The 27,561-nt window shown below is 41.9% G+C and overlaps 1 protein-coding gene across 7 annotated transcripts in view; it reads right to left on the bottom strand.

Annotated features, from left to right (window-relative positions):
* Nucleotides 1-27,561, bottom strand: part of cep152 (centrosomal protein 152) — a 95,390-nt gene that overhangs the window by 49,083 nt on the left and 18,746 nt on the right. For 3 of the 7 annotated variants that reach the window (XM_078530289.1, XM_078530292.1, XM_078530290.1), the window contains exons 4-12: nucleotides 22,413-22,527; nucleotides 21,630-22,034; nucleotides 10,236-10,404; nucleotides 6,941-7,081; nucleotides 5,939-6,078; nucleotides 3,248-3,448; nucleotides 2,702-2,849; nucleotides 2,242-2,333; nucleotides 1,456-1,619 (exon numbers count right to left, since the gene is read on the bottom strand). In XM_078530289.1, the coding sequence (XP_078386415.1) occupies nucleotides 1,456-1,619; nucleotides 2,242-2,333; nucleotides 2,702-2,849; nucleotides 3,248-3,448; nucleotides 5,939-6,078; nucleotides 6,941-7,081; nucleotides 10,236-10,404; nucleotides 21,630-22,034; nucleotides 22,413-22,527 (1,575 nt within the window). The remainder of the gene's footprint in view (nucleotides 1-1,455; nucleotides 1,620-2,241; nucleotides 2,334-2,701; nucleotides 2,850-3,247; nucleotides 3,449-5,938; nucleotides 6,079-6,940; nucleotides 7,082-10,235; nucleotides 10,405-21,629; nucleotides 22,035-22,412; nucleotides 22,528-27,561) is intronic. The other 4 variants (XM_078530291.1, XM_078530293.1, XM_078530294.1 and 1 more) reach the window with 2 other exon arrangements.

Raw genomic sequence — 27,561 nt, 5'->3', positions numbered from 1 at the left:
AGTACTCAGATGAACACTTCAAAAAAGGGACAAGCTACAGAAGGCAGCTGTTGGCTAAGCACAGGAAATGCTTGGTGCATTGGCAGGCCCGCCAGGAAGCTTGTGTGCAACGTCAAGGAACATGGAGTGTAGCACCAACCTTGCATGGGTTTTTCCAAAGGGCATGTAGCCCATTCTTTCCAACAAGTTCAGCAGTGGCCAACTCAATTAGCACACTTGCAGAACCAAACATAATGCAGTGTGTGATGGGAGATGTCTCAGCTTCCATTGTAGCAGGAGCAAAAGACAACCAACATCTAGGTGCTGCAGAGGAAGCTCAGACTGCTCTCATGCAAGCTCAACTTTCTGCCACGTAAGATTGGGCTGCAGGGCCTCAGTGACCACCCTTTTGCAACTGTGGTAGAATAAATGGGAGATGTTAGAAGTATTGTTTGCTTCAGTCTAGGAGGAGCCTGTGTAAAGTTCACAATCACCTTCACAGGTAACAGCAATGTCCTCCTTGCCCTACGCTGAGGTTACAAATTGTGGATGCAACAGGTGATAGATTTCAGTGAGGATGTTCGTAGTGAAGCTGATACATCAGATATTGTTCTTCACTGAGGTTCAGGTAGGGAAATTAATCCTTCAATACCTTAGGCAGATATAGTCTCCTGCCAACAGCCTTCTCTCCTCCCTCTTCCAGTGGCTTGTCCTGCTCTGCATCACCTCTGTACATTCTCCCCATCATACTCTCAATCAAGGGGAATACCTACTACTGCATCCATGTCTTTAAGCAAGGGGTTTGTGCAGAATCCTTGAAGCCAGGGAAAAATCCTTCAGCACATGCCATACATTCCCTGTAGACTCAATTCTAGAAACAAAATATTTCTATAATTGCAGCAAGAACCACTAGAAATCAATAAGCAAATATCCTGCAAGTAGTTGATGACCCCTTTAAAGAGCACTTGTGGAGGACCCACTTTAATACTAAATACATATTCAGCTGCATTTGCTGGAGTACAAACATTAAAATGGCATTGCTGGCATCAAATTGGCACTCACGTTCTCACCAATTTGGCATCAGAAGCATGAGCGTGCATTGTGAACATTATTATGGAGCTAAAATGGCACTAGTAGCACTAGAAATCCAGGCACTAAGGAGCCAAATTTTACAGACTATTTATCATAATTCTTTGTTCATTGTAAAGATGGCAACATGTTGACTTTAAAATGTATGCTAAAACATCAAATAAAATTATTGATGAATGCACCATCACAAAACAGTAAATGGCTAAGTTCAATAAATATCATGCCATTTACATTGTTATACACCAAAGCAAAATTAATCCTTAAGAGGAAAAAAATAAGGGTTTTGCAAGATACTGTGGAAAAAGATTTTAAACATGAATAATGGTGTACAATGACTGCAACAAGCAATTCACAATCACTATAATTAATGTTCGTTTCAATTTATACCTTTGGAACCTGGGCATTTTCCAGTTCCCATTCTTGATACCAAGGTCCATGTAGGAATCTGATAATGGAAGTTCTAATTCTCCCTGCACATCTTTAGTAAGAGCATCAATCTTAGCAGCAGATTCATAAAGAGTAATCTGTTCCTTCAAGTCAGCCAACTCTTCCTAAAAAAACAAAAAGATAACTAAGTTACTTCAATTTACACAGAATTTGAGGGAAGAGAAACTCTCTCTTTATTTTCAAGGGACTAATTTGGGCACAGCTGAAGGGTGGAGGTCCAAAGCAGAAAAAAAAAAGCAAACAGTTAATTAAAATTTGGCATGCTTCAGCACAAGAACAAAAAAAACTCCCAAAATAGCCCAAACTGCATGTCAGGGTGTCATGTTTCAATAAATTACAGCTCTATAAACGGTCCATCAAACAAAAGTAGTGCACTCTTGCCATGCTTTTGAGCCAAAGTAGAGTCCAGTGGGCGATTCAATTAAGTGCTCAAGTCCAAAGAAACAAAGTACAATTGTTGGACACAATTTTTTTAATATTATTTCTTTCTATTTTTACTTGTTACTGTCATCTTTTTCTTTGTCAATTCCTTTAACTCCTTTTCTGACTTTTTCCCCCTCTCATTTCCTGAAATTTAATTCTATTTGAACATTCAAACATATAGAAAGCCAAACTGATACTAGTGATGCAAGAGCTTACCCAGAGCACTAGTAATCAAAAACATTAACTCAAGAGTTCTAGAAGAAGCATTATATCATTACTTGTGCTTAATATAGTAATGATGACCTGTAAAGCCTTGTTCATGCTGTCACTGATGTTCTTGGCAGACTGAACTTGCTGAAGTTGGATCCGAAGTTGTGTGATCTCCTGCATTGAACCTAAAACACATATACAATATAGTTTATGGTGCTGAAATTTAACAGCGAACAAGTATTTACTCTATCATGGGTTAGAGATTGTGTTCTACAAGATTGTAGTGGCACCTAGTTAAAAAAAGAAGTGTCTGAGCTTTGTGAGGCTTAGCTATCCCAAACAAATTGCACACCACCTCTGGGTCAGGCATGGCAATACCTTTGATGATAAAGCCATCACATTTGTCCCTGTAGGACATGCTGGCTGGGAAATGTGGTCTGGTTACAAATAAGAATAATCAAAAAATGCAGCCAACAGAAAGGACGATAAATTGCTCCATAGACTGCAGATTCGATGCTGGATTTGTTAAGAACGTTGATTGTAGATTCCTAACCTGTTTGCAGTAAATCCCTGCACTGCTGCTGACTTGCTTCTAAACTTTTCGTCAGCCCATTAATTATTTCTGCTTTCTCCAATTTGGCTTCTTCCTGTTGTCTTTGTAACTGTTTCACCTGTTCCTCAAGGCGCTTAGAATTGTCTTTCTGACAGAAGAGGAAGAGGAGAAAGAAAAGGGGAAAGAGACAAGTTTATTCACCATTTTGAAAGCTGAACTGTGCAGGTGACTTGCACAATACTCACAGCTGCAAGTGCAGCACACAAAATTTACTTTTCAAAAATAATGCAATGTTTAGAAGATAAATACAAACATTTCACTATGCGTTAGTTGACATAATTCAGGTTTGTCATTACTGTCCTCTTTTTCTCTCGACCTACAGGTGGAATATACTCCCATCAATTGTTCTATGCAATTGTATGTACGTATTATTCCGAAGAATATATTTTATAGCAGCCAACAGCTATATCAGGCAGAACAATAACTGTAGTGTCAGTGTGGTATAAAAACGAATACTATTCACAATCAAGGATGCTAGATTCTAACCTGTTCTTCCAAAGCAATGCTAGTCGCATCAAGTGTCTGCTGCATGACTAAGATTGATTCCTCATGTTTTTGTTTAAGTGCACCAATGACAGTTTCATGCTGCTCTCTGGCACGAGTGAGAGATTCCGAGCGACAGAGCTCCGTTAGCTGCTGTTGCATACTTTCCATGGCTGCCTCAGCAATCTTCTGGTTCTTCAGTGCCTGCACAGAAATCCCACGAATGTGTATAATTAAACTGAGTATTGAATAATGATTCGGATTCATAGAAACCAAGCTAAATTCCATTGAGATAATACAGCCAGAAGACATTATACATGGCTCCTGTCACTCAAGACTAGTATGGATATGCTTCTGTGGAAAAGTACAAGTTCTAACTCTTCCTCTGAAGCCCGACAATCAATCTTCTAGTATGAACTATCAAGTGTGGCCACAGTCAAGACTGATGCTTGAATTCTCACGAGTTATGGCAATGTCAGCTTTTAGAATGCTATAAAATACATTAAACTCAAATGAGATAATCAAGTTTCAATTTATAAGTCACAGAAACATACATTCGATAGCATGTCTCTTTATTTTTTTTCTCAGCAAAATTAAAAATTAGGACATACACTTAACATGGAAGCTGAAAAATGATCACTTTAATTATGTTAAAAGCCACGATAATGGAAAAAAATGATATTCCTCCAATCTAGAATTGTTTTTTCAGGGCTAGAACAGCTATTCAGCAGTCAGGACACTTGTTAGAAACCCAGCTATAGCTCTTTCAACAAGGCTTAGCTTTTTCAGGGATTTTTAACATAGATATCCCGATTGTAAAAGGAGAGATGCTTGTTAATTAAGCGGTCATGATTGATTGTGGGTTCTAGGGATTTCTACAGCACTGTCTGTGGAGAAGCATAGAATCACTTACAACAACTTCTGGATTTCTGCTTTTATCCTCATATCTGCGCTCCAAAAGTTGCTCTTAGTTTCTGAGGAGCAATGATGGCATAAGCTGACATCATCATCATTGCCACTGTAAAATCCAGGCCAGTGAATAGTATGTGGCTAAATGTAAATGGTCCCCTTTTTGCCTTTGTTCATAGATTTCTCAGAATCATAAAGTAGTGTCCACAAGACTTTGTATTTTTCTTAATTTCATTCTATTGAATGAGGGTTGTTAGCGCTGGGAAGTGGAAAATTTTTCATTGCAGGCATCCAATGTCAGTGTGGCACTTCGGGTAAGTATAGCATTGCTAGATTCAGAGAAAAGTCTACTCTCAAACTCACCCTTAGGGCACCAGTAAGATATTTCTTTCCATTTCCCATACCAACTTGCCATTCTCAGGCTTTTCTAGGTGAATTTGCCAACTAATGCCAATTATGGGGCAATTTTATGCCATACTCACATGCCTACTAGAAACTGAATTGAGTTGGTTTAAAACCATTCTACATGGGACCCATAGAAGTCGCTGACGGATCTGGGTTGAATCAAGGTTCTGGAGCTGAAAATTCTTAACACGCTATGCTGCTCTGCTATATACAATATATTTTGGAAGCTTTTAAGTATTTTCTGATGTTGGTACTGATCTCTGGTTGCAAAAAAACATATTGCATGTAAAGCAATCATTTTTATGGACTATACTTGGGCAACTTGCAGTTCACCTTGCTTAAAACAACTTGGCATGGGCATATACTCTTGTATATTGGTAGAGGCGTTGTCATGGAGAATGCACCAGGGAAGAGTTAATTACCATGTAGTGTGGACGTTGCTGCCATGTAGGTGAAAGGTGCAATCACTTTGCAATACAGGATCTGGTGAACAGCAAAGAAATTATTAGCTAATTAATCTGATTTTGTAAATTTACAAATGTTAATTAGGTTGCTGGGAGAATTGTTGGTTCTTTGAACAGTGCTATGGGATCTTTAACATCCACATGAACAAGGCAGAGTCTCAGCTTAATGTCACTTCTGAGAAACAATTTTAGACAATGTAGCACTCCCTCATTACATGCTTAAGTCCTGGAGTGAGATGTGAACACATAAATGACAATGCTTCCAACTGAGCGAAGCTGATCATTTATACTATAAAATTTAATCATCATTTTGCACTTTTTAGCTGTACAAATAGCTCAAACAACATGCAAGATACAATAAGGAATCCCATTTACACAATTATATAATTGAGCCTGTGATAAACTGCACAACTCTAATATTACATACATTAAGAACTGCATAATAATGTATTCTGTTATCAGGAGAGATTTTCCTGGTTCTGTGCCCAAGATACTTGATCATGTGGATGCAGCAATTATCAAAGGCAAGTAGTTGGAGCGCATAGCTGTCAGGGAACAATCTGAATTCATGAAGGAAAAAAAAATAGGCAGATTCCTTTACAGAGACAGGCTAATTTTCTTGCTTTCCTATGATTCACTATGCCTAGGCATCTGGTATACATCTCAAACTATTTTCTGGGGATAAAGATTGAGCTAAGCCTTTATTTATTTGACAACAAAGTCCCATTGCCCTGAGGTAAAGTATATGTTCCCTTTACATATAAAAAAAATTGCTTTCATTCAGTTAAAAAAGATAAAATTGGCAAAATGTGTAGTTGTCATTAATCAGTTAATCTGATTAGTTAAGTGCTCAGTTTAATTTTGAACGCCTACAGGTGTACAGGCTTGTAGATATAAGGAAATTTTTTATGCTTGCCTCTTCTTCACTGGCACTCAGGTCTTGAACTCTGGACTCCAATGCTTTAATTTGGCCTTCCAGGTGAACTTCGTGCTCTTTTGCATCTTGAAGTAACTTCTGCAACTCCTGACAGCTGATAGCAACACCATCTTTTTCTCCTGTAAAATAACATATCTTAGTGAAAAATAGTTTACTTCCTAGCCGTTTACATAATTTGTAGCACTAGTGGCAACCTGACCTCAATGGTGACACTAACAGATCGACTGCTCAACCCCAGGGCTCAAGTACATAATCTATGCACTTCAGTGCTATATTGTGGAAGTGCTGCATTATTGGAGGTTTTCTTTAATGAATAAGATGCTAAACTGATGCTCTGTCTATTCTGGTGAACAAAGGAGCTCCCATAGTTTATTTTCCAAAGAGTTAGGCATTTCTTCCAGTGTCCTGGCCAACATTTATCCTTCAACCAACACCACCAAAAAAATTGCTTGTGTCACTGATCTCATTGCTGCTTGTAAGACCTTACCACATGAAAACTGGCTGGTGCATTTGCTCTACTTCAAAAACAGTGAAAAATTAGTTACTTGTGAAGTAAGTTATTGCAAATTTTTGGATGTCTTAAAGTACCATATAAATGCAAGTTATTTTCTTTACAGAATCATGCAAAACAAAAATCCTATTTTGATAAATATGCCTTGCACAATATCGTTTCACGGAAGTACTGTTTTACTTTTGCCTCCAAACACAAATAAACTGCTCATGGAACATTCTTCTCACCCACTTTGAATAAATTGTACTCATGCAGTAATAGTAGCAAATATTGATAGTGCCCAAATTAATTAGTAGCTATCAAGATCAAATTCTAACTTATTTCAGAAATGCTAAGATTCAGCACTTCCACGAGATTTGAAGCCATTAACAGAATAATACCAATTAACCAAGAATGTCACTTAATCTCTTTTTAAATAAAGAAATAACAGTCACAACTTAACCTGCTGAAATCCAAGGTTGTTCTATTACCTTTGGTCATGGCAAGCTGGTGATTCAAATATCTGATCTCACGGGCAAACTCCTCCTGTTTGTGCTGCATTTCCTCCAACTGCCTGCCCCGTGCACCGTAAAGTATCTGTAACTGTGCAAACTGATGGGCTTCTGTAGAAGCTGTAGAACGAAGATAACATTCCAACTATTAAAAAGAAATAAGTCTCAAATTGAATGGGTTTAATAGCTATTTGCAAATTTGTGTATTGCAAGAAGGCTTATTTGTAAAACAGCTACAAAAAATAACCCAAAAAATGCAATGTATTGATAATTTTTCTGGGAAATTTCATGTTTACACTAAGTGTCAGTTGCTGTGCTAGCACAAATATTTGTAGGGTTGCAAGACGTATCTTAGCTGAGATTGCCACCAAAAACACAAAGAATAGAACATGAATGGAACAACCACCACCCTTTGAACCTAACATGAGTATAAACACCAGATTTTATTACAAATGCAAAACACTGCAGATGCTGGAATTTTACTCAAATTGTTAAACTTCCCTTTTGTAAAATTTGTAAATCCGGCTGAATATTCATTACCTTAAGCTGCCCAAGATGGGTATTATTCATACTAAAAGAATTCAAACTTGAAACTATCAGCACTGAAAATTAAATTTGTCAGGAAGAAAGCTAAAAGAAAAGGACATTAAACATCAATAAAGATAAGGTTTTAATTGCATCAGAAAGTCTCTCAGTCAACTAATAAGCTAATATTTCGGTAAAGAGGCAAGTTTACCACAGAACATATTTCATTGTATTTGGCACACAATACAATTTTGTACTAGTAATTTAGTACAAAAAACACAGTTATGCCTCATTCGACAGTGTAACTTTTGGCTTTTTGCAGAGAATAATAGTGCAGAGCTAGAAGTTTTCGTCAAATTGTGATGGCACTGGAGATTGCAGTCATGCAACCTCTACAGTTATTTTTTCTTTCATAGGATGTGGGCATCGCTGGCTGGGCCAGCATTTATTACCCATCCCTAATTGCCCTTGAAGGCAGTGGTGAGCTGCCTTCTTGAACTGCTGCAGTCCATGTGGCGTCTGTACACCCACAGTACAGTTAGGGAGTTCCATGATTTTAACCCAGTGACAGTGAAGGAACAGCGATATAGTTCTAGAGTATTACTGTATTAAGTGCTAACTAGCAGCTAAATCGGAGATTAGCAATTCTTCCGTGATCGCTAAAAGAAATGATAAGCAAAACGTTCCATTAAATAAGGGACCTCTTTTGGTAAGGTCAGTTGTCATCAGCAGCAAGGGTTCTTACATTTTGAAACAATTTAAGTGCTCATTTTAATTGATGCAAAAATGAAAAATGTGGGGGATAAATTTAATAAGTGTACTTCCAGAACATTAAGTGAAAGCCAAACGGTTAGTGAGGAGTAATTGATCAGTGAGGTTATCTAAACTATTGGCCCAAATTTTGCTGTGATAATGCAGCAAAACTATCAGAATTTGCTGGCATTACAGCAACTTCAGGAGTCCAGGCATGTGCAGAATAACTCCAGAACAAGTTGCCATCAGTAAGTCTACATTATTCCATCAGGTGCACACACCATCCTGACTTAGAACTATATCGCTGTTCCTTCACTGTCACCGAGTTAAAATCATGGAACTCTCTAACAGTACTGCGGGTATACTGACGCCACATGGACTGCAGCAGTTCAAGAAGGCAGCTCACCACTACCTTCAAGGGCAATTAGAGATGGGTAATAAATGCTGGCCCAGCCAGCGATGCCCATATCCTATGAAAGGAAAAACAACTGTAGAGGTTGCATGACTGCAATCTCCAGTGCCATCACAATTTGACGAAAACTTCTAGGTCTACACTGTTATTCTCTACAAAAAGCCAAAAGTTACACTGTCGAATGAGGTGTAATTGTGTTTTTAAACAGCATACTAACTTCATAATTACTATTAAACATCCACACTGGTCGCAAAAGCTAATTTTATATTTGTGAAACGTCAGATTTCTCCACAATGCCAAAAAACCCCACATATTTTAAAAACATTAAAATTCTATCTTTATTTTAACTTTATCCTAATATAAATCATATATTTACATTTTTAGTTTGTTAAATAAAAAAAAGGATAAATAATTTTAACTTCCAAATTTGCTGTGTGAATACTTCAACTTGACTGGTTGTCAATTTGCTTGCTAATAGTGCTGCTGAAAACTAAGACATCCCCTTGACTTGGTGCAAGATTCATTGCTGACAATAAAATCCCATTTTATAACAAGCAAGATGGGTTGAAGGTCACACTGTTGCAAGTGCGCAATTCCGCTTAAAGGAAATACATTTGCAAGAGGTCTCCACTAAAGGCAGTGAAACAAGTGGCTCTCGGGTGTTTCATGGCAAATTCTTTTCCCCTTTACTCACATCAGATAGAATTGCGTAAAATAAATAAATCTCAATAAAACTCCAGGGGCAGAATCTTTGGCTCGGTGAGCAGGGGCGGGGCCCACTGGCCGAGGTGTAAAATGACACACGGTGATGTCAGGCATGCGTCCCGACGTCACCGCGCGTCATTCAAGTTTTCAGTTTGGTGGGCGCGCAGCCAACTTGGCTGTGTGTCCGCCGAGCTGTCAAAGGCCTATTAAGGCCAGTTAACTAATAAACTGAGCTGCCCGGCCAACCTTAAGGTTGGCAGGCAGGCGAAGAGCCCAAGCGGCCTTCCCATTTTTCATGGAAGCTCACCCACAGGCGGGATTAGGTTTCATGAAGGTTTTTAAAGGTTTGAAAAATTTTTAAATAAAATACATAGACAAGTCCCAGCTCATGTGACAGTTTCACACGAGGGGACATGTCTTAAAAAATTTATTTTTTCTTTATTAAAATTTTTCAAACTTAAACTAATCTCTTTGAGGCAGCTCTGTGCCTCGGAGATTTCTGCGCTCTTTTGCGCACATGCACGAAACAGCACAGGCCCCGGCTCAGGCAACCCCCCTCCCCGCCCGCACAGGGAGCGCTCAGCGCTTCTGGGCACACATCATGCTGGCCAGGCCTTAATTGTGTGTGGGAGCGGGCATGGGTGTGCGCGCAGCCGATTGGCGGCGCGCACACCCACGACTGCACAACCCCCCTGACAGGGAGAAAATTCTCCCCCATATCTCAACAGGTAAGTAGTTCCCTCCATCCTTCTCTGAGTACATTTGCGAGAACTTAACTGCCAACATTAGGTGTACCCTTTGATCCGTGATTCAATGCATTAAGCCCTACAATCATTAATTAAAATGCAGAGGGAATATTAAATCAGAAGTACTACTAACCTTCTCCACTATCCAGGAACTTACTCTGCAGTTGTTCAAGTCTGTTGTCTAAATTTGTTTCGTCTGCTTTAAAAGCCCCTTTAGGTGGATGAACAGCTGGATAAGGGTTATACTTCACTTTGTATAACTCCACAGCTTCATTAGAAATATGTTCATTTGCAATAAAATGCTGCAGGAGGCAAGCAGAGAAAATAATGAAGAACAATTTGACATTATAAAAACTGATTATACAAATAGCAGCATGCAAATTTGACCACAACTTGAACAAAATTGAATTCAGTGAAAGTGCTTAGAGAATCGCAGAACTAACAATTGCAGCTCAAGTGCTATGAGCGAGAGAGCAAGTTCAACAAACAAGTAGTAATTGAAGTTATGTTAACAAAACCAAATCTTTGGCTGCAGTTGTCATCTGAATTCCAAGGTGAAACTCTAGTCCGTAGACACACACAACTATTACTCTCCATACTATAAGTTTGGAAGCAGCTTCACTTATACTTTTATTCCTTTGTTGGCAGCATGGCCAAAGGCACTCATCAATATTGTTAATACTCAGTACAACAGTGATGTAGTCACTGCAAATTTAAAGCAAGAGATATTCTATGACTGATCACTGAAGAAAATCAATATACCATTAAAAGCCATGAGCTCATTGGTATGGATTTTTAAAAGAGTTTACTTCCTCACAATTTTCAGATAAGCATATTAGCACACTAGTTATAATTTAAGGTTATGTTCCTTTCTTTAAGAAAATTGACACATGGTGGAGTTAGGCATTCAATTGTCTCGGGAGATGGTGGACTGTGCTCAGGATCTATGTCACTTCTGTATTGAATATCTCTGTTGCTGTTATAGAAGCCAATTCACGATTGGCAGTCCCTTTTGTAGCTGGCACAGACGAAGCATGTTGGCCAGAGGTCAACTGCTTTTTCCTTCTGATGGGCTCTCTTTTCTGTCATCTGTTCATTTTTGTCCTCTGATTTTACCAGGCCCTTCCTGACTGCCTGAGTCCAGGCACTCCAATCAGCAGCGAGGACTTTCCATACATCAACTTCAATTCCAATTCCGGTCAACTTGAAGTCTCGCTTGCAAACATCCTTGTATCACAGACATGAGCGACCTGTTGGTCTTGTGCCGATAGCAAGCTCACCTGTAGAACATGTCTTTGGGGGTGCAGCTGTCATTCAGTCGGCTCACATGACCCAGCCAGAGTCACCACTGACTCAAGAGGGCAAACATGCTATGGATCCCTGCACACTTGTGTACTTCCATGTTCACCATGCTGCCTAGCCAGGAGATGCCCAATATTTGTCTGAGGCAGCGGAGGTGGAAGCTGTTCTGCTGCTTTTCTTGGCTTACATAAGTTGCCTATGTCTCACTATTGTAAAGGAGGGTGCTAAGAACTCAAGGCTGGTACACAGAGCTTCATATCTTCAATTAATTTGCTGTTGGCTCACATACTACTTCTAAACTTTGACATGACAGCTATGGCAATCTGATTCAGTATTTCAGTATCAAGGGAGGTTGCTGGTAATTGTTGATCCAAGATGTCGATGACCAACAGAGTTAATGTTGATAGAAGGTGGAGTCTCTTTGTGCTGCCCATAACTTTGGTCTTCCTGACACCAATTGCCAGCAAAACTCCTTGAGGAGAACCAATCTACAAGCCGTTGCAAGTGAACTTCAGAATGGGATGCCAGCCCGACATCATCAGCAAACAGCAAGTCACAGACTAGAACATTTACACACTTCGGTCTTGGTGCACAGTCTTGCCAAGTTGAACAGATTGCTGTCAGCTCTGGCATCAGGCAGACAACCTCATATGATTCGCTAAAAGTGTACACTAGTAGCATGGAGAAAGATATGCCAAAGAGAGTTGGCACCACGACACAGCTCTACTTTACCCTGCTGATCTTGAAAGCCTTCGATGATGCTCCATTGTAACCGGCTAAACTGTGCATGTTCTCGTGGAAAGAAGAAATGATGTCCAAGAGTCCAGACAGCAACCTATTTTTCACAGTTTAGAGTCTGTCTTTGCTGAATAGGTTGAAGGCCTTGGCAAGGTCCATGAAGGCAATGTAGCGGTCTGCACTGTTCACAGAATTTCTCCTGTAACTGCTGAAGTGAGAAAATCATTCAACTGTTGATCTGCCAGCCCTGAAGCCACACTGAGACTCAGGGTAGATGCATGATGCAATCTGGTCAGAGCAACGTGAGCAAAGACTTTCCTGACAATACTCAACGAAGAGATGCATGGTAAATGGTACAGTCACTGTGATCCCCATGGTTTTTGCACGAGGTGACTATTTTGTATCCGCATGACTTCAGGCACAAATCTTTCCTTCCAGCAGAGACACAAGACGGTCAATGGCCCTGAGCGCTCTACGGTGGGCTGTAATCCATCATTCATCAGGCAGCTTTCTGCCAAATCCCACAGCAGGGCAGGTACCAAACAGTACTGGTTTCCTCCTTTCCTTTGCATAGCAAAGCTAAAAGGGGGTGCCCTGATGTTTGGGCAACTCAAGGTCTCCATACTACTTTCCCAGGCCTGGCGCCCGGAGAAGGCACCCCAGCTTTTTGGTTTACATTGGCACAACACAGGAAGAAAGCGTTGCCGGTTATAAGCTCTTGCTCAAATCGGCATAAAGCAGAAGCGCCAGGTGTTACTTCCGATGGTGGGAGAAATCATCGCATCTCTTTGGGTAGCTACTGCCTGCCTCAAGCTGGGTATCCCCCAGTCAGTTAGGTGCTGTCCCATCACGATCTGCTTGCTTTAATGGGTACTTTGAACTTAGTGAATCATCTTTCATCAGGTGGGTTACTAATCTATGCATCAGGCAAGATAAATTTAACAAAGACAACACCAGTCCTTCGCATCAAAAGTTGGAACAGAAGGACCATGCACCTTGGCCTTACTGACAATCTTCTGCAGGTTGATGGTGCATGCAAGACAGCTGTGATCGACAAAAAACTTACAAGGCTCAATGTGCACATTGCTGAGCTGTAAGAAACCTAGGGCATAATTTTCCCTTTGGCGTGTGGGGGCGGGCCCCGCACGTAAAATGATACGGTGATGCAGGGCGAGCATCCCGAAATCACCGCGCACCATCATGATATTTCATTGGGGGGGTGCGCAATGGTGTCCAACGTGTACCCACCATTAATTAACGGGCCAGTTAAAGCCCTTGAGGTGCCAACTGACGTTGATTTTTCAGCGCCTGTGCGATCTTCGGCTCGGCGCATGGGAGCAATGGGCAGGCGGGTAGAACACATTTGTATTAACGTCATCCACTGGCGGGATAAGAGAGCTCACTGGGGTCGCAAGTGTACAGTCAAGCATTTATTTCTGAAAGTTTTTGAAACTTGCCTGTGTGATCTGCAGTACTTCAAAACACATACCAGCTGCTTTTTCTGGACTCTTAACCTTCAGGTCAGCGCTCTGCAGTGAGTAATCTTTTCTGGGCATGCAGGTTTCAGGGAGCCTTCCCTTAGCCTGGGAATGGGAGCTGAACTGTCCACTGGAGGCAGCTCCTCTGAGGAAGAAGGGAGGGCTAGAAGGGGGAGGAGGCCAGGAGTGCACAATCAGCCTCCAAGGGAGCCACCTTTGGGAGGACAGGCACAGGCAAAAGGGGCGCAGGGCCAAGGGGTAGTCAAAGGCGGAAGGGGCCACAGAAGACGCCACTATTCTGCTGCCAGGGTATACAGGCGGCGAAGCAGCTACCTCAATATGTCTGAGGTGCTGTGCCGAAGGAGGCTCGTCTCTCGAGGGAGACAGTCAACTATATCTGTCAGATGATAAGGCCTGAGATTTCTGCTAACTGTGTGGGTGAATACCCCATGCCAGTGGTTCTGAAGGTCACAGCTGCCCTCAACTTCTATGCCTCTGGCTCCTTCCAGGGGTCGGTGGCTGATCTTTGCGGTGTCTCCCAATCAGCTGTGCACACTTGTGACAAGCAGGTTACAGATGCTCTGTTCAGGAGTGCATTGACCTTCATCCATTACCATTGGGACCAGGCAAGCCAGACACAGCAAGCCAGAGGCTTCGCAGCAATTGCTGGCTTCCCCCGCGTCCAGGGTGCAATAGACTGCACACATTGGCCATCAAGGCGCCAGGTGAGCCCAGTGCCTTCATCAACAGGAAGGGCTTCCACTCCATGAACGTGCAGATAGTGTGGTCACAGGATGCTGATTTTACAAGCTTGTGCAAGGTACCCAGGCAGCTCCCACAACACCTACATCCTCAGACACTCCGAGGTGCCGGGGCTCTTCAGTGCTCCAGCCCGGCTGGATGGATGGCTGCTGGGTGACAAGGGCTATCCCCTCAGAAGGTGGCTCATATCGCCTCTCCACCATCCAAGAACAAAAGCTGAGCAGCGGTACAATAGGTGCCACGTCTCCACAAGGGCTGTGCTGGAGAGAACCATTGGTCTTCTCAAGATGCGCTTCCAACGCCTGGACCGGTCAAGGGGCGCACTCCAGTACCCCACAGATCATGTCTCGGTGATAGTGGTTGCATGCTGCGCTCTCCACAATCTTGCGCTGGAAAGGGGGGACGCAGTGGACAATGAAGACGTCGACGCAGTGGCTGCGGCTGCACACGATGAGTCCAGCAGTGAGTCCGAGGATTAGCATGCACAGGGAAATGCTGAGGTGGTAGACGCTGACCCGGGCATACTCCAAGGAGTCAGGGATACCCGGGAGGCTTTAATCCAACAAACCTTCAGCTAGCACACCACAGAATGACCTCCAGGACAAGCCTGGGCTGTAGGCTCGATACGCAACACCTAAATGCAAAATCTGCCAGGTTAGGAACAATCACCAAGGAGCGGGGTGCATCTGTCACTTACTCATCCTGCTTTCTACCCTTAACGTCACCATTAGCACATCCTTTAGCTAATATTACCACCGTCAACACCCCTTTGACCTTTTGTTCATGACACCTTTGGCAATCTCTCCTTTGCCTCCACCTTTCACTACCCTCCTTAAACAGCTTATAGTTCTCCACATTTCTATTTCTCTTTAGTTCTGATGAAGCGTCATACGGATTCGAAATGTTAACTCTGTCTTCCTCTCCACAGGTGCTGTCAGGCCTGCTGATTTTTTCCAGCAATTTTTGTTCTTGTTATGAATTTAACATGTTGCTATAGAAACATGATTTTTATTTCATTATTGTGGAAACCAGCATTGTCAGAGAAACTTGGCTGAGAATATCTGAACTATACATGCAGGTCAAAAAAGAGGCATAGTAGGATTTACACAATATTAACACTAGAAAATAAATATATTAATTGTGTCAATATACTTCTTGTTAATGCATACCACCCGAAATAAAATTTACCTTTAAAACAATAAAGCTTAGCAATTTGATTCAACATGCTCTATGATAATTATCAGTTTTGGTTTCAACAAAGATTCAAGGTGATCAACTAGATTAGGAGACAACCATGCAACTCAGCTGAATTTTCCAATTGACTGAAGGCTTTCAGAACTTCTTTCCCTTAGTTTGGTTGGTTAGCATATGACATTCTTCGCAATAAACTGTTGTTGAGGTAACCTTTGAAAGGCGAATTAGTTACTTGAAAAAGAGGAATATTAAATGGGACAAAATGAAAAGGAGCGTAGGTTTAGGTTAGATTGCTCAATGGGCCAAATCGCCTAACTCTGCATTGTGACATTCTATGATTATAACAATCAACTGCATATATTCCCATATTAAGAGTGGACTAGAAGATTTCATATTTTTTGTTCAGCTTTAACAATGAGGAATACAATTTTATTTAAAAATTTTAGGCAACACTAATGCAGAGATAAGGAACTTTCGAATCAGAACACATCAAGTGTGAGAACACCGGGGTTTAATTATAATTTATACAAATTATTAGTCAATCTTATTATCCATTTCAGTGCCCAAAATTTAGCAAGTGCTCAACTTGAGATCTTCACTCTAGCCCAGTAAATAGATGGGGGCAGGACATATACAGAGTTTTAATTATTGTATGCATACTGAAAGTATAGCATGTCCAGGAAATGGTAATCACAGGAATGTCCTGGAGGGCCAAAATATTTCAAATGTGCAGTTAATTACAAAAGGACTAAGAATCAAATTGCAAATTTGATTTGGGGGAAGTTGGTGTTAGTAATGTTGCTGGAGTAGCAATCCAGAGGCCCAGACTAATGCTCTGGAGAAACGAGTTCAAATCTCACCATGGTATTTGCACATGCAAATTCATTTAATAAATCTGGAATTAAAAGCTAGTCCCATTAATGGTGGTCACAGAACCATTGTCAACTGTTATAACAACCCATCTGGCTCAATAGTGTTCTTTAGAGAAGAAATCTGCTGTTCTTACTGGGTTTGGCCTACATGTGCCTCCAGACCTGCTGTAATGTGGTTGATTCTCAACTGCTCTCTGAAATGGCCTAGCAAGCCTCTCAGTTGTATCAAAGTGTTAGAGAAACGTCGTTAAGGATAAGCAGAGTGACCATGGTGAAGGATGTCATTTAAGTAGGGGGAGGGAAGAAGAATGCGGTAATAATAGGAGGCTGCATAGTCAGAGGGATAGATATTGTTCTGCAGTCGAGAGCTCGAGTCCAGATTACTGTGTTGCCTTCCTGGTGCCAGGGTTCAGAAAATCTGTTTATGGCAGGAGAGGAACTTGCTGCTGGAGGGGGAGGATCCAATAGTCGTTGTCCATGTAGGTACCAACAACATAGTTTAGACTAGGAAAGAGGCTCAACATAGAGAGTATGACGAGCTAGGCACCAAATTAAAAAGCAAGGCCTCAAAGGTAATAATCTCTGGATTATCACCTGAGCCATGTGCAAATTGGCATAGGGTAATTAAAATTAAAGAAATGAATGCGTGGCTCAAAGACTGGTATCAGAGACATGGGATCCAGTTTGTGGGGCACTGGCACTAGTACTGGGGAAAGTGGGGGTTGTACTCTTGGGATAGTCTACACTTGAACCGTGCTGGGACCAGTGTTCTAGCGAGCCACATAACTAGGGAAGTACAGTTTTTAAACTAAATAGTGGGGCAAGGGGGCAAATTTGGGAATATGTGGTAAATCAAAGAGTAGAGAGAAGGCAAGAGAGAAAGGTACTAATATGGGAAAGGATAAACAGACCATGACAGGAAGGGACAGAGAGTCCAAATCTAAGAGTAAATCAGCAGATACGGCTAGAGGTTACAAAAATAAAAAGGACTAAACTAAAGGCTCTGTATCTGAATGCACGTAGCATTTGAAACAAAACAGATGAACCGTTAGCACAAATAGAAATAAATAAGTATGATCTGGCAGCCATTACAGGTGACATGGCTGCAGGATGACAGATTGGGACCTGAATATTGAAGGGTACCCGACATTTGGGAAGGACAGGAAGTGAGGAAAAGATAGAGGGGTGGCTCTGTTAATTAATGATATTAGTACAATAGAGAAAGGGATGACCCAAGTTCAGGAAAACAAGATACACAAGTGGTTTGGGTAGAGATGAGAAATGATAAAGGCAAAAAGTCACTTGTGGGAGTGGTGTATAGGCCCCCTAACAATAATACGGTAGGACGGAGTATAAAGGAAGAAATAATGGGAACTTGTCAGCAAGGTACGACGATGGGTGATTTTAATCTATATTATAGACTGGAAAAATCAGGTTGCCATAGGTGGCCTAAATGAGGAATTCATAGAATGTTTTCGGGAAGTTTCTTAGAGCAGCACATTCTGGCACCAACCAGAGAGCAGTCTATACTAGACCTGGTATTGTGCAATAAAATTGGATTAATTAATTAATGACTTCATAGTGAAGGCGCCCCTAAGTAGCAGCAATCATAACATGACTGAATTTTACATTCAGTTTGAGGGAGAGAACAGTGGGTCTAAGGTGAGTCTTTTAAACTTAAATAAAGGCAATTATGAGGGCATGAAAGCAGAGCTAGCTAAAGTGAACTGGCAAATGAGCTAAAGGGATAGGTCAATAGAGATGCAGTGGCAGACATTCAAAGGGATATTTCAGAGTACACATAATAGATACATTCCAACAAGGAAGAAAACTACACCATCCGTGTTTAACTAAAAAAGATAGTAGTAGTAAAAGATAGTATCAAAATTAAAGACAAGGCATATAATTGTGCAAAGATGGATGGCAGGTCAGAAGATTGTGCAGTATATAAAAGACAGCAAAGAATGATCAAAATATTGATAAGGAGGGAAAAATTAGTGTACAAGAGAAAGCTAGCTAGAAGTATAAAGGCAGATAGCAAGACTTTCTCTAGCTATTTGAAAAGAGTTAGCAAAGTGAGCATTGGTCCTGTAGAAAGTGAGTCTGGGGAGTCAATAATGGAAAATAAGGAGATGACAGATTAATTGAACAGGTATTTTGCATCAGTCTTCACTATAGAGGATACAAGTAACATCTGAGAAATGGCTTTAAATCAGGAAATGGAAGGGAGGGAAGTACTCAAGAAAATTACAATCATCAGGGAAGCAGTAGTGAGAAAATTGTTGGAGTTGCAGGCTGACAAGTCCCCAGGTCCTGATGGATTTCATCTTAGGGTCTTAAAAGAAGTGGCTAGTGAGATAGTTGATGACTTACCATCCCTCCTCAGCTGATGAATCAGTACTCCTCCATGTTGAACACCATTTGGAGGAAGCACTGAGGGTGACAAGGGCGCAGAATGTTCTCTGGGTAGGTAACTTCAATGTCCATCATCAAGAGTGGCTCAGCAGCACCATTACTGACCGAGTCCTAAAGGACATAACTGCTAGAGTGGGTCTGCATCAGGTGGTGAGGGAACCATCGAGGGAGAATCCTAGTTGACTTTGTCCTAACTAACCTGTTGTAGGTGCATCTGTCCTTGACAATGTTGGTAGGAGTGATAACCACACAGTCCTTTTGGAGAAGTATCCCATCTTCACATTGAGGATACCCTCCATCATGTTGTGTGGCACTACCACCATAGATTTTGAACAGATCTAGCAAATCAAAACTCAGCCCACAATGCCTCATGGATTCCATCAGCAACAACAGAATTGCATTCAACCGCAAACAGACTCATGGCCCAGCATATACCTCACTACACCATTACCATCAAGCCGGGGGATCAGCCCTGGTTCAAAGACGAGTGCAGAATGGCATGCCAGGAGTAGCGCCAGGCATACCTGGAAGTGTGGTGTCAACCTGATGAAGCTACAACACAAGGCTACTTGCATGCCAATCAACATAAGCAGCATGAAATGGAGAGCTAAGTAATCCCACAACCAACAGATCAGATCAAAAGTTCTGCCATGAATGGTGATGAAAATTAAACAACTAACCGGAGGTGGCTCCACAAATATCCCCATCCTCAACGATGGTGGAGCCCAGCACATTCATGTAAAAGGCAAGACATTTGCTAGAATCAGCTAGAAGTGCTGAGTAGATAATCGATCTCAGCCTCCTCCCGAGGTCCCCAGCATCATAGATGCCAGTCTTCAGCCAATTCGATTCACACCAGCTGAAACAGCTGAAGGCACTGGATACTGCAAAGGCTATCGGCCCTGACAACATATTGCAATAGCACTGAAGATTTGTGCTTCAGAGCTAGCCACATTCCTAGCCAAGCTGTTCCAGTACAGCTACGACAGTAGCATCTACCCGTCAAGGTGGAAAATTGTCCAGATATGTCATGTCCACAAAAAGCAGGACAAATCCAACCCATCCAGTTACTGCCCCTGTCTATTCTCAATCATCAAAGTGATGGAAGGTGTTGTTGACAACGCTATCAAGCGGCACTTACTCAGCAATAACCTGCTCAGTGACAATCAGTTTGGGTACCTCCAGGGCCACTCAGCTCCTGACCTCATTACAGCCTTGGTCCAAACATGGAGAAGAGTTGAAACACCAGAGGTGAGGTGAGAGTGACTGCTTTTGACATCAAGACAGCACTTGACTGAGTGTGCCATCAAGGAGCCCTAGCGGAACTGAAGTCAATTGGAATCAGGAAGGTCGGGGGGGGGGGGGAAGAGAGAGAGAGAGAGAGAGACACACACTTCCCACTGGTTGGAGTCATATCGAGCACAAAGAAAGGTGGTTGCAGTTGTTGGAGGTCAATCAGCTTATTCCCAGGACATCGCTGCAGGAGTTCCTCAGGTAATTTCCTAGGCCCAACCTTCATCTTCACTTCTGCAAAGAGTAACTCACCTCCTGTCTCCACAAAGCCTGTCCACCATTTACAAGGCTTAAGTCAGGAGTGTGATGGAATGCTCTCCAATTGCCTGGATGAGTGCAGCTCCAACACACTCAACAAGCTTGACATGATCCAGGACAAAGCAGCCCACTTGTCTGGCACCCATCCACCACCCTAAACATTCACTCCCTCCACCACTAACACACAGTGGCAACAGTGTACACCATTTACAAGGTGCACTGTAGCAACTCACCAAAGCTCCTTCAACAGCATCTTTCAAAAACATGACCTCAACTACCTACAAGGACAAGGGCAGCAGATGCATGGAAATGCCATCACCTGCAAGTGCCACTTCAAGCCAAAGCCATCCTGACTTGGAACTATATCACCATCCTTTCACTATCTTTGGATCAAAATCAGGGAACTCTCGAACAGTATTGTGGCTGTATCAACACCACATGGACTGCAGCAGTTCAAGGCAGCAGCTCAGCACCACCTTCTCAAGGGCAATTAGGAATGGGCAATAAATGCTGGCCTCACCAGCAACACCCACATTCCATTAAAAGAATAAAATAAAAAGTTATGGCTTTTGCTATACTTATTACCTTGAAAGAAGCAAAATCCTCATCTGCAATTAACTTGTGCAATCTTTCTTCTAGTTTTAAATTTTGAGAATTATATTCATACTTATTGAATGCAAGGTTTGGCAATGCTTAGATTGTAATAAATTCTAATCCAACAGCACTTTAGCATCAGATGTAGGGTCAAAATTTTATTTAAGCTACCTTGACAATGTAATTGCAACCTTTGATGGGGTTTCTTCTACACCAGTGTATCAATTCCATTTCCTAAATCAGTCAGTCTTTCTCAGCGTGAAATGAGACTGGCTACTAGTGCTGAGTTAATGGTATTAATGCTTTCATTGTTGCTACCTTGTACACACTAAGAGCTGGATTTAAGGGTGCCCAAACTATTTCAGAGAGAATACTGATGATCACTGTTGCAGCCTATCATTCTTGAGTTTTATTCTAATTCAAGTTGTGGAGCAGTCGGGACAATGCTCTCACTCACTGTTCCACTTTATTTGGAAATATTGAAAGACCATTTGTTTTCGTACCTCTGCTATAATTAAGTTTATTATGAGATGTGACTAGGCCTCAGTTACAAATCAAACATGAACTAATCTAAAAAGCACCAACTAAATTAATGAACAAGATGTTTGAGAAATGAGCTACCTGCAAACATTCTCGTTGGTCCCTTTGACTTGGTGAGTAATCTGGTATTTTCCCCAATTGGTCATGGAACTCTTCATTTTGTCCATTACGATTTGCCAGTCCACTAATGTAACCATGATAACTTGCTGGCTGAGTGTGAGAATTACGCAGTTGGTAATGGTCTGAATCACAGATTTTCTCATTAATATAGTGCTCATCAATAGCATCCACATTAGCCTCCATACAGGGGAATCTGTAACCCTTGTTTTCATACATGTATCGATGCTCATCTTTGCGATTCTGATTCCACCCATCGAGAAGTGACTCATTCTCAGCCTGACGCTCATGATCTTTCACTTGTTCATCTTCAGCTTTGTACACATAGTCCCTCTGGCATTGATCATGTGCAAAATCTTCATTGTAGTCCTACCCATAAAATATATTTGGGATAATTTGGAAATTAGATTCAAGTATAGAATTTCTACTGCAATTATCAACAAATGCCAATTATTATGAGGGGAACCACAGTGCTGCATCCTGAAAATACAGATACAAAACCATCTAATGCATACAGAGCATCTCTGCATTACTACTTGGCAGCTTAGGCACACCAAGAAAAGATTTACATTCTCAGCCACAAGTCAGAATTTTGTCACAACCTTGTTTGCATACATTACGTATTGCAGATTTGTACAGTGCCAATATATAGCATTTATAAAGAATAAAGGCCTTATAACTAGATCCAGAATTTTTATATTTAGCACATTAAAATACATACAAATCCACCAAAAATAAACAACTCACTCCATTCTGTCCATTGTGTACTGGATATTCAGTGGAATAACTATCTTTATCCCTTGGAGTGTTGCTTACTTCCTGTTCATTCCAATCTCCCTTCTGTTCCCAGGTTTGTTGACCTCTACAAGATAATGACAAGAAGTTAAATATAACAAGCATAGCTAATATTTTCAGCCAATACAGGCTGTCAATTTAGACAATAATCTAAATAAAGCTTCATCCCTATTATTTTAAGTGCAGCACTCATATGGCACAACAGCAGCACATGGTGGCATCAAAGTGACACTGCTAGAGCAGCAGTATTAAAAACAGATATTGACTTTCCAGGAATGTAAAAGCATAGAAATTTCCCTTCACTGTATTTTATGAAAAAACAAAAATATGAAAGACCAATGCTGCAGTGAACATGCATCACTTTTGCTTTATTTTATTCATTTATGGGATGTGGGTGTCGCTGGCTAGGCCAGCATTTATTGGCCATCCCTAATTGCCCTTGAGAAGGTAGTGGTGAGCTGCCTTCTTGAACCACCCTAGTACTTGTCATGTAGGTACACCCATAGTGCAATTAGAAACATAGAAACTAGAAACAGGCGTAGATCATTCGGCCCTTTGAACCTGCTGCGCCATTCATTCATGGCCGATCTTCCATCTCAATGCCATACTCCTGCTCTCTCCCCATACACCCCTTGATGCCTTTAGAGTCTAGAAATCTATCTATTTCTTTCTTAAATATATTCAGTGACCTGGCCTCCACAGCCCTCTGTGGTAGAGAATTTACTCAGAGGGTGGTGAACGTGTGGAAGAAAATTCTCCTCATCTCAGTCCTAAGTGGCCTATCCTGAGATTGTGACCCCTTGTTCTAGCTCCCCCCAACCAGAGGAAACATCATTCCTGCATCCAGTCTGTCCAACCCGGTCAGAATTTTATATGTTTCAATGAGATCCTCTCTCATTCTTCTAAACTCCAGTGAATACAGGCCCAGTCAGCCCAATCTCTCCTCAAATGACAATCCTGCCATCCTAGGAATTAGTCTGGTGAACTTCGCTGCACTCCCTCAATGGCAAATATACTAGGGAGGGAATTCCAGGATTTTGACCCAGTGACAGTGAAGGAATGACAATATATTTCCAAGTCAGGATAGTGAATGGTTTGGAGCGGAACTTCTAGGTAGTGCTGTTCCCAGGTATCTGCTGCCCTTGTCCTGCTGGATAGTAGCGCTCGTGGGTTTGGAAGGTGCTGCCTAAGGAGCCTTGGTGAGTTTCTGCAGTGCATCTTGTAGAGAGTACACACTGCTGCCATTGTTCATCGGTGGTGGAGGAAGTGAGTATTTGTAGAAGGGGTGCCAATCAAGCAGGCTGCTTTGTCCTGGATGGTGTCAAGCTTTGAGTGTTGATGGAGCTGCGCACATCCAGGCAAGCAGAGAGTATTCCATCGCATTCCTGACTTGTGCCTTGTAGATGGTGGACAGGCTTTGGGGAGTCAGGTGGTGAGTTACTCATCACAGGATTCCTAGCTTCTGACCTGCTCTTGTAGCCACAGTATTTATATGGCTGGTCCAGTTCGGTTTTTGGTCAATGGTAAGCCCCAGGATGATGATGATGGAGTATTCAGGCGATGACAATTCAAGTGAATGTCAAGGGGAGATGGTTAGATTGTCTCTTGTTGGAAATGGTTATTGCCTGGCACTTGTGTGGTGCAAATGTTACTTGCCCAAATCTGGATATTGCCCAAGTCTTGCTGCATTTGGACATGGACTGCTTCAGTGTCCAAGGAGTCGCAAATGGTGCTGAACATTGTGCAATCATCAGCGAACATTCCCATTTCTAACCTTATGATGTAAGGAAGGTCATTGATGAAGCAGCTGAAGATGGTTAGGCCTAGGACACTACCCTGAGGAACTCCTGCAGTGGTGTTCTGGAACTGAGATGATTGACCTCCAACAACCACAACCATCTTCCTATGTGCTAGATATGACTCCAACCAGTGGAGAGTTTTCATCCTGATTTCCATTGACTCCAGTTTTGCTAGGACTCCTTGATGCCACACTCAGTCAAATGCTACCTTGGTGTCGAGGGCTGTCACTCATCTTGCCTCTGAAGTTCAGCTCTTTTGTCTATATTTGAACCAAGTCACTAATGAGGTCTGAAGCTAAGTGACCCTGGCAGAACCCAACTGAGTGTCAGTGAGGTTATTGCTAAGCAAGTGGCACTTGATAGCACTGTTGATGACACCTTTTACCACTTTACTGATTGAGAGTAGATTAATGGGGCGGTAATTGACTGGGTTGGATTGGGCCTGCTTTTGTGTACAGGCCATACCTGGGCAATTTTCCACATTCCCAGGTAGATGCCTGTGTTGTAGCTGTACCAGAACAGCTTGGCTAGGGAAAAGGCAAGTTCTGGAGCACAAGTCTTCAGTGCTATTGCCAGAATATTGTCAGGCCTCATAGCCTTTGCAATATCTAGTGCCTTCAGCCATTTCTCGATAACATGGAGTGAATCGAATTAGCTGAAGACTAGCATCTGTGATACTGGGACCTCTGGAGGAGGCTGAGATGGATCACCCACTCGGCATTTCTGGCTGAAGATTGTTGTGAATGCTTATCCTTTCCTTTTGCACTGATGTGCTGGGCTCTTCCATCATTGAGGATGGGGATATTTGTGGAGCCTCCTCCTCCAGTGATATGTTTAATGTGCATTTAACTGATTTATTAACTTTCACTGTCTGCAACAGCTGAAATGATAAAATGGTTTGTGCATTAGTATGCTTGTGTCATGGTGCAAATTGTGTAATTGCACATAAATAAGGGCCTGAATCTTCTGGGAAACTGTCAATTGGCACTCAGCTCCTCCTTTTTTTTGCACCATGCCAGGGCTCCACATTTCTGGCCAGAACCTCCAATCTGGCTTCTCCAGAAATGTGGCGATTAGCTGAAATGGTCCGGCCTGATCATCAGGGAAAAACAAGCCACACCCCCTTTTTTAAGGCACTAGCTGCCATATTCTGGCAAGTAGTGTGTTTAAATGCCCCAAAGCTTTTTGAAAAGCTACAGAAAGATGATAAGTATGTAAGGGTGAGTAAATGGGGGGGAAGAGAGGAATGGTAAGAAGGTAAGGGAGTAGACTGGATGTAAGGTGGGCAAGGGGTAGGGGTTGGTTGGGTCGAGTCAGGGGGTGAAGTTGTGTCAGGGGTTGAGGTTGCGTCAGGTGAAGCCAGGTTGGAGGTTCTGGCCAGAAATGCGGAGCTCTGGCATGGTGCAAAAAAAGTAGGAGCTGAGTGCCAGTTTCTCAGAAGACTCAGACCCTTATTTATATGCAATTACATGATTTTCACCCCCGACACAAGGGTATTAGTTGGGTTGGGGGGGGGAGGAGTGAGAGTGGGTGTCAGGTGGTAGGGTCCAGACAGGTCAAGTCGGGGGTTAAGTGGGGAGTTGGGCAGTGAGGTCAGGTCAGTTGGGGGACGGGGATCACTTGTATAGTTACTCAGGAGTTAGACTAGGATTTTTCTGTCTAACAATTCCTGGCTAACTATCCAGGAAGTAAGTTGGAACTGTCTGAAGTCATCAGAGGTTCAAACTTCCTGGGCAAGTCCCACAGAGTTAGCGTGTTAGGACTTTGAGGGTCTCTGACTATCTGTAGTAGACCTGGGAAGATCTGGGCCAAGGTACTGCAGGACATTATGGCACAGCAGGTGGTAAATGCTAAGCTGCTCAAACCCCAGAGGGAAACTTGATTTATTTTGAGGTGTGGGCTTTGAATTCAGTAAGAGAGTCACCGAGGCTTAGAGGGTTTTCACAAAACTAAATTAAACATTTATTAATAAAAGAAATAATGTTAAGCACGTACATAGGTCTACAAATTACTACTATGATATCTCCTAGCTCCCCTAATTAATCTAACTCCCAGTTACACTTCTGTTGAAACACAGGTTTTAAAAGACCCAGGCAAAGTAACATGATACCCTGAGCAGTCAAATTCAAAGTGAGTTTGAATAGGAAAGGGGTGAAATATAAGCTGGTTTAAGTGTGGGGGGAGTGGTTGTTGGGACAAGCAGCCAGTAATAGGTGGAGATTTGGTTTTTCCAGGTATTTCTGTTTCTGTTTTTGTTTTGGATTTCCAGCATCCGCAGTTTTTTGCTTTTATCAAAGTGAGTTTTCTTAACTTCAGTTCTTGCAGACAGCAGTTTGGGTAGAGAGGCTGGAGGCTTTCACACTTGTTTGATCTTAGAATGCTTTCCCTTGCACACAGCCTTCTCTCCTTTATAAAAGCAAAATACTGCGGATGCTGGAAATCTGAAACAAAAACAAAAATAGCTGGAAAAACTCAGCAGGTCTGACAGCATCTGCAGAGAGGAATACAGTTAACGTTTCGAGTCCTTCATTCAGTTCTGATGAAGAGTCATATGGATTTGAAACGTTAACTGTATTCCTCTCCGCAGATGCTGTCAGACCTGCTGAGTTTTTCCAGCTATTTTTGTTTTTGTTTCTCTTCTTTATACATATTTTCCCCTTTGAATGCAAATTCCCGTTGCTTCATTATGTCTTTGGACTTTACCTCTCTAATAATAAAAATCTATCACAGTACCAATCTTACCAGTAATCTTAGGGGAAAATAAACACACTTTTTAACTTCTCCTGGCTAGGTGAAACATTTCACCCCTCCTTTGAATTCAAGCTAGTCTGGTTTATTTAAAAATGCAAATGTTCCTTTACACCTCACATTCTAAAACTTCACCCATGTTTGTCTATTTAACATTTCAAACATAGCTTATCTTCTGATACATCAAAGCCTTCAGGCCAGCAGCCCACCCCACGCACAGCTGCAGCTGCACATGCACAGAAAGCAAAGGTGGGGGATCAGTTTGCCACTTAATTTGAAGTTATAATAGCTGACCAAAGACACATGAATGAATAGGCAGATTTTGAAGAGGCTTTGAAAACGAGAAAAGTTAATGATCCCTGGGAAAATGGTTGTCGGAAACAGCCTCCAGAAATGAAGCTTCAACCAACCCCTCGTAATCTAGAGCAGAGAATATATTGGCTAGATTCAGCCTGAGGTAAATGACGATGTTCTGTCATTCCTCTTCTGCTTGCCTTCTCCAAGCTGTTCCTTTCTTTACCTTCTCATTCAGAAAAACATAGATCATGGAGCAT

This window comes from Cetorhinus maximus, chromosome 26 (assembly GCF_964194155.1).
Source record: "Cetorhinus maximus chromosome 26, sCetMax3.hap1.1, whole genome shotgun sequence".
Taxonomy (NCBI): Eukaryota; Metazoa; Chordata; class Chondrichthyes; order Lamniformes; family Cetorhinidae; genus Cetorhinus; species Cetorhinus maximus.
The sequence above is the reverse complement of the archived record's forward strand: the minus strand, read 5'-3'. Positions and strand labels throughout refer to the sequence as shown.